Raw genomic sequence first — 9,886 nt, 5'->3', positions numbered from 1 at the left:
AAGGTTTTCGTCCAGGAGATCCCTGTACTTGGCCGCATTCATCTTTCCCTCGACTGCAACCAGTCGTCCTGTCCCTGCAGCTGAAAAACACCCCCACAGCATGATGCTGCCACCACCATGCTTCACTGTTGAGACTGTATTGGACAGGTGATGAGCAGTGCCTGGTTTTCTCCACACATACCGCTTAGAATTAAGGCCAAAAAGTTCTATCTTGGTCTCATCAGACCAGAGGATCTTATTTATCACCATCTTGGAGTCCTTCAGGTGTTTTTTAGCAAACTCCATGCGGGCTTTCATGTGTCTTGCACTGAGGAGAGGCTTCCGTCGGGCCGCTCTGCCATAAAGCCCCGACTGGTGGATTGCTGCAGTGATGGTTGACTTACTACAACTTTCTCCCATCTCCCGACTGCATCTCTGGAGCTCAGCCACAGTGACCTTTGGGTTCTTCTTTACCTCTCTCACCAAGGCTCTTCTCCCCCGATAGCTCAGTTTGGCCGGACGGCCAGCTCTAGGAAGGGTTCTGGTCGTCCCAAACGTCCTCCATTTGAGGATTATGGAGGCCACTGTGCTCTTAGGAACCTTAAGTGCAGCAGAAATTTTTTTGTAACCTTGGCCAGATCTGTGCCTTGCCACAATTCTGTCTCTGAGCTCTTCAGGCAGTTCCTTTGACCTCATGATTCTCATATGCTCTGACATGCACTGTGAGCTGTAAGGTCTTATATAGACAGGTGTGTGGCTTTCCTAAACAAGTCCAATCAGTATAATCAAACACAGCTGGACTCAAATGAAGGTGTAGAACCATCTCAAGGATGATCAGAAGAAATAGACAGCACCTGAGTTAAATATGAGTGTCACGGCAAAGGGTCTGAATACTTATGACCATGTGATATTTCAGTTTTTCTTTTTAATAAATTGGCAAAAATTTCTACATTTCTGTTTTTTTCTGTCAAGATGGGGTGCTGAGTGTACATTACTGAGAAATAAAATGAACTTTTTAGATTTTTGGAAAATGGCTGCAATGAAACAAAGAGTGAAAAATTTAAAGGGGTCTGAATACTTTCCGTACCCACTGTAGTATGACATTTCTTTATCATCATTTATCACTAATGGAATTGTGTGAGAAAGTATTGTGAACAAGCATTGGTTACACATTAAATGAAGGATTGTCCTTAATCTTGCTGAAAATAAAAACACTGCAAAAGTAACTTATTTAGATTCTTTTCAGCACTAATATCAACAACAGATAGCAACAACATGGTAACATAACTACTCAAATAGAGGCAAACATAATCAAGTAACTAAAAGATTTAAACAGTTAAGGCTTTGGGGTCTTTGGAGACTGCAGTCTTTGGTTATTTAAAGTTCGGCTGTCCTGGATTATGTCACACTTAGGCGTAAAAGGGGGTATCCCTTTGATGGGGTAATGAAACACAGAGCAAGGTCAGTTGCCACGGTTACATGTGTGTGTGTGGGTGTGTGTGTGTGTGTGTGTGGGGGGGGGGGGGTAGGATTTCCTGCCTTTCTAATAGGCTCTCTGGTTAATTTCCCTTTTGTCAGTTTAACAGTCAGTCACCGCGTTATCAGCTTCGGAATAAAAACATTTTTGTTTTATGATCAGGCTGCTCAGGGATAGCACTTAGAGAAAGCAACTTTCCAACCCCCTTCTGTTGGGTTCTCATCAGCAGTCTGTTAAAGTTGATCTTTAACACCCCTGCTCCTCTCTGGGAGAGGAAAAGAGGAATTTGGAGTAGCTCAAAATTTATTTAATATAAAATGCACAAATCCACAATGTTGTCCCATTACATACACATAGAGTCCATTAAAGGGCGGAGCCTGTGTAAGAGAACTGACTTGTTTCTGTTTTAACAACAGTTAAAGCATCCAACTGCCGCATACAATCCCCAACAGCGCAAGTCAGGGCTTCAGTTTTTAACATTACATAGCTTACTGAAACTACTGTATATGTACGCTTAGGTATAAACTGTATGCAACTCACAGCGTGAGGTGGGTCCACGTCACTCACTGGTGTCGCAGCAAAGTTGCTTTAAATGTGCGATAACAAGACATTCATGGTGTATTCCTCAGAGAAATAAACACATTTCCAAGAATACCAAGAAAGAGAACATCAATTTTACTGAGATTACACAGTAAACACCATGTGGGTAAAATCTTACAGATTATAGACTTCCCGCTCCCGTGAAGGCAGCACAGAGCTGCACCACAAGTAGCTGACGGAGAAAAAATACACAGTCTCGTCCAGTCGCAGTGGACTAAATGGGCAGGTTTGAATGTTACACACCGCAGTTTAAAGTAGTTCAAAGTTTAAACTCATATTGTTGTGAATCTTTGGTGTAATCTCGTCTTAGAATTTCCAACTAACAAATGTTCCCCAAAAGCAGCTCAGTGCCCCCCTTTCCAAATTATTGATTCCAGGGCCCCCCATCGTCCTTGAAACGCCCCCTGGGGGCCGTTGAGAAACACTACAGTATATAATGAAAAACAAAGAAAAAAACATAAAAATAATACAGTTGTGATAATGATATAAAATTCAATCAAGCTGATGAAAATACATTTATGACTTGGGAACTCAAGGCAAAGGCTCAGACCATGTAATGAATGTGTATATGTGCATATACTTACTTGGGCCTTTTGTTGTAGGTCGCAATGTGAGAGATGTTTTGGAGAGATGGTGATGGTTTACATGGAAAGAAGAATATTTTGAATTCAATATTTTGTTTATATTTCAGTTGCGTGATATGTCATAACTAAAAATAAAATGAAACACATTTCTCATTATTATCATTATTTTATACAAAGAAATTAAGGAATAATAATGACAAGGAATGTCATGTTAACATATTGTTAAAGTTCCTTTTGAAACTGGTCAGAAAAAAACATGGAAGAAGAAAAGCCTCCATGACATTAACTTAATAACGTGAACATGTTCAAATGTAAAAAGGATAAAGCTAATACACAATAGTCAAACATCTTACCAGTGACTGCAGTAAAGTTTACTCCACTGCTTCTGACGTTCTCAAACACAGAGTAGAGAGTGAATGTGTATGTAGTTGCAGCAGTGAGAGATGAGACTGTGTGAGTTACTGGTCCATCTCCATCTGGTGCAGTGATGTTGATCTCTGCATCATTAAACTGGAGAATAAAGTTCACGTTGTTCTTCACTTTATTCCACTGCAGAGTGATACTGGTCTCATCTTGTCCTATTGATATGACGCTTTCTGCTTTTGGAGGAGCTGAGACAAAAAGAGCAGTGAAACATGGATTAAGAAATGACTGTCGCTAAAAGTGATGTCTGTTGTTTTTCCCTCTTACAGCTAAAGAAGGTTCATTTTGTATCCCCACAGTCACAGGTTTGGGTTTGTTGTGTGTTTTTGTAATTTGTTTCAATTCCATTCAATCTAGCTTTATTGCCATGAATGTGTTCATATCCTGCGCTTGTGTTTTCTCATATCTGTAGTATGTTGTATGTTGTTGTATGTCTGTGTTTTATGCTTTCTTTTGAAGGTTTTATTTTCGTGACATTAGTCCTTGTGTTTCTGTTAGCTTTACTTCCTGTTTTAGTTTGTAGGCTGCTCCTAGTGTTTCTTGTCATGTTTTTTCCTGTGTTTCTCTGTTCTCTCTGATTGTGTGAGTAGTGTCACCTGTGTGTAATTAGTTTCCACTGTGTATTTAAATGGTTGTCTTTCTGTTGTGGCCAGTTCATTGTTGATTTTGTGTGTGTTGTTTCCAGCGTTGACTTATACTTTAGTTGGACCTTTGGATTACTCACCCCTTTGTGTTTTAGGGCTGTTCACACCACACTACCGGTAATTTTCACCATTAATTTTTTTGCAAATAAATCTCACCTATTCACCAGGGCCTTGTTTCAGAAAGCAGGTTTAACAAACTCTGAGCCTATCCCTGAGCTCTGAGTTGACTGAGCCTGAAATGTAAAACAACTTTTCGGTTTCAGAAAAGCCGATCAGAATAAGCTCAGTCAACTCTGAGTATGTTGAACCTGATGGAAGCACATGTGTGGGGATGAAAAAAATGGAGCTCCAATACTACGAATCCCTATGGCAACGGGTAAATTAAGGCAGAGCCTCCATTTTAATCGGGTGGAGCTAGAAATATGAATGTGTGCCAACGCGGACCATGATATGGTATTTATGTTAAAACGCGGAAGTGGAGGAAGGATCAATACATTAACAAGATTACATTTTATCCAGCATTGCTCATTCATCATTTACCACTCTAGGATTACCTTAATGATAAAGTGCTGGAATTCTCCTAAAGTTCATTACATTCATTTTAAATAGGTTGCAGGCCTATTTATTTAGCTGTAACCTGAAGGGACAAAATGCCAGTGGCAATAACTGAAGATGAAAATATTAATTAAACAGATTAGACATAGTTTGGTACTCCTGGCCTGTGATTTTATAGTCACGGTCCGACTGAGTAGGTTAGCCTATTTTTTGCAGTGGAAAATGTGTTCAAACTGACTCTAAAGTTTTAGATGTCTATTTTACCTTAATAAAATTACAGTCATATTTTACATTTTGTATTTTATGAAATGCTATGAAAACACATTCAGACTATGCAGCTAATAGCCTAATGAGAAACTCACTTTTAAACTACATTTAGGCCCATTTGTTTCAGCTGCACCACAGTCATCCTCACTCAAATAGTCACATTATCTCTAGTTGATAACTATGAATAACTATGTTCTGATAAGTGTGACTACAATATGAAAGATTACTGTTGATAATTTTTATACTGATTAGTTTAAACAGTGATTTCTGCAGTAATGTAGCTCACAGTAAGTGTTTTTGTGAAAATGTTTCCAACCTAACAGCTGCGTTATGTCCATAGAGTGTTATAAAGAAGGACAGTGTAGCCCATAGATTTTATTCTGTGCTGAGGATAAATCCACAATGTGCGGAGATAACGCTCTTTCCTTACATTGATACCAGTTTGTTTGAGATAATTTTTGGGTGAAAAAACAAATAACATTGAAATCCCGGTTACATAGGCTAAGACGTAAATGTGTTCCAAAATTCAATTCAATTCTATTTATATAGCGCCAAATCACAACAACAGTTATCTGACAGCGCTTTTCATAAAAGAGCAGGTCTAGACCGTACTCTATGATGTTATTTAAAGAAGCGCAACAGTTCCCACCAAGAGCAAGCACTATGCGACAGAGGCAAGGAAAAACTTCCTTATAAGAGGCAGAAACCTCGAGCAGAACCATGGCTCAGGGTGGGCGGCCATCTGCCTCGACCGGTTGGTGGTGAAGAGAGAGAGGGGGAGATAGAGAGGGAGAGGGCAAGAGAGGAACAGAGAGAAAAAGAGGGATGGAAGGAGAGAGAGAGGGGAGGGAGGCAGCCTACACAATATAAACACACAGAGGTACAGACAGTAAAGGTGATGTTGCTATAGACTAAATGAAAAATGGTATAGATATTTATAGTAGTGTTAATGATAACAATGATTATAATAACAATAATAATAATAATAGGACTAGTAACAATAGTTGTTGGCTGGGTGTCGAGCAGGAACACGGGGGCAGCAGGTGACCCGCAGCCACAGATCCAGACTCAGAGCCAGAAAACCTGCAGGAAGTGATAGGAGGAGAGACGAGAGGGACGAGAAAGCACAAGACTACCGGAAAGGGGAGAAGTTGTGTTAGTAACATGCAATAATGGGTTGAGGCTGTATACACAGGGAGGGGAAGTAGAGGAGAGAGGAGCTCAGTGCATCATGGGAAATCCCCGGCAGTCTAGGCCTATAGCAGCATAACTAAGGGATGGTTCAGGACTAACCTGAACGGACTTTTTCGAGCAGCCTGATAATAAGGAATTGCAGTAATCCAGCCTAGAAGTAACAAATGCATGGACTAGTTTTTCTGCATCATTTTTAGACAGGATGTTCCTGATTTTCGAAATATTACGTAGGTGAAAAAAGGCGGTCCTTGAAATTTGCTTAATGTGAGACTTAAACGACATGTCCTGATCAAAGATAACTCCAAGATTCCTTACAGTGGTGCTGGAGGCCAGGGCGATGCCATCAAGGGAAACTATATCTTTAGATAATGCGTCACAGAGGTGCTTAGGCCCCAGAACAATAACTTCAGTTATATCTGAGTTTAACATTAGAAAATTACAGGTCATCCAGGTTTTAACATCCTGAAGGCACATTTGAAGTTTAGCTAACTGATGAGTTTCATCTGGCTTGATCGATAGATATAACTGAGTATCATCTGCATAACAATGAAAGCTTATGGAATATTTCCTGATAATATTGCCTAAAGGAAGCATATATAAAGTGAAGAGGATTGGTCCGAGGACAGATCCTTGTGGAACTCCATGACTAACTTTGGCACGCATGGAGGACTCATCGTTAACATGTACAAACTGAAATCGATCTGATAAATAGGACTTAAACCAGCTTAGAGCGGTTCCTTTAATGCCAATGAAATGTTCCAGTCTCTGCAATAGGATCTGATGGTCAATGGTATCAAATGCAGCACTAAGATCTAATAAAAACAGTACAGAGACAAGTCCTTTGTCTGATGCAATAAGGACGTCATTTTCACCAGTGCTGTCTCTGTGCTATGATGAGCTCTAAATCCTGACTGAAAATCCTCAAATAAACTATTGCTCTGTGGAAAGTCTGGCTACAGTGCTGAAAGAAACCTGGGGTTGCTCCTATTTTCCTCTATTAAAGACGAGTAGTACGCTGCTCTGGCATTACGGAGGGCCTTCCTATAAGTTTTAAGACTATCTTGCCAAATTAAACGAGAATTTTCCAGTTTGGTGGAATTCCTCTGAAGTTTCTGCGATATTTGCTTTAATTTGCGAGTTTCAGTATTATACCATGGAGCTAACCGTCTTGGTTTTATTATTTTCTTTTTTAGAGGGCTACAGAGTTGAGTGTCATTCGCAGCGAGCCTGCAGCACTATCAACAAGATGATCGATTTGGGAGGGACTGAAATTAGCATAGGAGTCCTGTGTCATTTGTTAGTCCTGAGTCCTGTGTTACTTTGTGACTTGATAATGAATTTAGAGCTGATGGAATCGCATCCTTAAATTTAGCTATGGCACTATCAGTCAGACATCTTGTATAGAAATTTTTGCCCAATGGCGTGTAGTTCAGCAATACAAACTCAAAAGTTATCAAACAGTGGTCGGATAAAGAGGGATTCTGTGAGAACACTATTAAATGTTCAGTTTCAATACCATACACCAGAACAAGGTCGAGGGTGTGGTTAAAACAGTGAGTCGGTTCATGAACACTCTGAGAGAAGCCAATGGAATCTAACAGAGAGATAAACGCAGTACTAAAGCTGTCATTCTCAACGTCCACATGAATATTAAAAGGACTAAAGTTGACAAAAACTCTGCAAATTCAGATAAGAATTCAGAGCACGGACTAGGTGCGCGGTACGCTATAACGAAAAGGTTGCAGTGATTTCCAACTGGGGTGCGAAAGACTAAGAACAAGGCTTTCAAATGAGTTATAGTTTAGTTTAGGTTTAGATCTGATTAGTAGGCTAGAGTCAAAGATAGCTGCAACTCCACCTCCTCGGCCTGTGCCTCGAGGAATGTGAGTATTAGTATGACTGGGAGGGATGGATTCATTTCGGCTAACATATTCTCCATCACCCAGCCAGGTTTCAGTAAGACAAAATAAATTAATATCATAATCTGATATTAGTTAATTTACTAGTACACCTTTAGAAGAGAGAGATCTGATACATTTATTTTTCCTATTAGTTTGCACTATTTCTCTTGTGGTTTTAATTTTTATGAGGTTTTTATGTACAGCTCCTCTTTTGTTTAACTTTTTAAATAATTTCGATGGTCGGGGGACAGACACCGTCACTATAGGATTTTCATGGATGCCGTGACGACATGCAGCTATACATGTCGTCACTGGTCAGATTTGGCAGGGGTGCAGAGAAAACTACAGTGCCCGACATTGTTTTTGCATATGTACACACCGACTCAACATTAATCTTAGTGACCTCCGATTGGCTTAACAGGGAGTCATTACCGCCGACGTGAATAACAATCTTACTGTATTTATGTTTATCCTTAGCCAGCAGTTTCAAATAAAACTCAGTGTCCCCTGCTCTGGCCCCAGGGATGCGCTTAACTATGGCCGCTGGCTTTGCTAACTTCACGTTTCTCAAAATGGAGCTGCCAATGATCAGAGTTGGTTTCTCAGCGGGTGTGTCGGTGAGTGGGGAAAATCTGTTAGAGACGTGAACAGGTTGATGATAATCTGTGGGCTTTGAATGCTTACGACTATTCCTCCTTCGGACAGTCACCCAGCCCCCCCTTCCTGGCTGCACAGGAAATCCTGGAGGACGGCTACCAGAGGCTACCTCAGGCCGTTCTGCACCGACTACCGGGGACTGGCTAGCTACAGTAGCTAAAGACTGATCTACCAAGGTGCGGAGCCGGACTTCTAAATCACTGAGCCTCACCTCCATGTCTATAAATAAACTACACTGGCAGGCAGGAGGCAGAAGCCATTGCTAGCTGCTGAGCTAAAGTCGCTAAAGGCTAAGCTAAAGTACTGTAGTGTCAGCTACCAAACTTTTGAAAACAACTATGAGATTAAACAGCAGTCACTAAAGATGGAAAGAACTGTGAGTGCTTAGGCAAAATTACTGTAAGAATAAGTGTTTAGCGGACAGTTGGCCGCTGTAATCTAACAAATTAAACTGGTATTTAGTGAGCGCAGCACAACACGGTACCAACACACAAGCACCGGAAACGGAAATGAGTCGACACGCTTACCGCAGTACGTCAGCAACCTCGTGATTCAATATGTGCTTTGATATTGACAGTGTGAATGAGGAAATGTCAGAACTTCAGGCTCTGCAGGAGGGAGGAGTCAGAGTGAAACTTATCTGATCTTGGTCTCTTAAACTGAAAACCCTTTACTTTATATGACAACCGTTATGTACTCCACAATTTATGAAGAATAACGTCACAAAAGTTAAATTTATCATTCTCAATGTAAAAATTATTACAGTGGCTCGCAAAGTAGATACAGAGTATAGAAATAAATATTTTACCGGTAACTGCAGTAATGTTTACTCCACTGCTTCTGACGTTCTCAAACACAGAGAAGAGAGTGAATGTGTATTTAGTTGCAGCAGTGAGAGATGAGACTGTGTGAGTTACTGGTCCATCATCATCTGGTGCAGTGAGGTCGATCTCTGCACCATTAAACTGGAGAATAAAGCTGATGTTGTTGTTCACTTTATTCCACTGCAGAGTGATACTGGTCTCATCTTGTCCTATTGATCTGAAGTTTTCAGTTTTTGAAGGAGCTGAGACAGAAGGAGAGAAGTAAATTAATTTATTAAGCAACTTTGTGTGAAAAATTCACACTCAGTCTGGCTATTAAGGTCATTCCATTTTGTATCCCATTGTTAACAAAACCTAATGGTGCCTATGAGAGATACATATTTGTATTAGCAAGAATGTTGTGTCACATTTTATACCTAACCACATCATTGTGTTTCACAAGACATGTAATGAACAATAAATCGAGAATTAAAAATTCATAGGACTTGAATATGGTAACTAACTAGGGGGAAATAATAGTTGAATGTTTGGCCAATACAGGATTTGATTTGAAGTACAGAGCAGGACAGTTTTACACAGTCACACTGAGTTTATTTAAGATTTGTTGACTGTTGATGCAACACACATAATGTACTTCATGCATCATGTTGACATAATCACTGATGTAACTGCTATTCCCAAATGATACACACCAATTACAAATCAGTCGTCTGTTGAAGTTTTATAGATGAAGTCATCTATATCTTTAGGAACTTAAATTTAAATACCGTGCTGATTTGAC

The 9,886-nt window shown here is 40.1% G+C and overlaps 1 protein-coding gene across 1 annotated transcript; it reads right to left on the bottom strand.

The window, feature by feature from the left end:
• Positions 1-1,469: 1,469 nt before the first annotated feature.
• On the bottom strand, positions 1,470-9,387 carry LOC119884615 (tenascin-like; the record flags this gene model as incomplete). Its single annotated transcript, XM_038694995.1, has 3 exons — positions 1,470-2,646; positions 2,994-3,251; positions 9,090-9,387. Coding segments are annotated over 3 exons (615 nt in total), but the record flags the coding sequence as incomplete, so codon positions are not given.
• Positions 9,388-9,886: the final 499 nt, after the last annotated feature.

This window comes from Micropterus salmoides, unplaced genomic scaffold, assembly GCF_014851395.1.
Source record: "Micropterus salmoides isolate LMB-PRFRI ecotype aquatic unplaced genomic scaffold, ASM1485139v1 Ms_hic_scaffold_359, whole genome shotgun sequence".
NCBI classification, from domain to species: Eukaryota; Metazoa; Chordata; class Actinopteri; order Centrarchiformes; family Centrarchidae; genus Micropterus; species Micropterus salmoides.
Note: the sequence above shows the minus strand (reverse complement) of the source record. Positions and strands in the feature narration are given on the sequence as shown.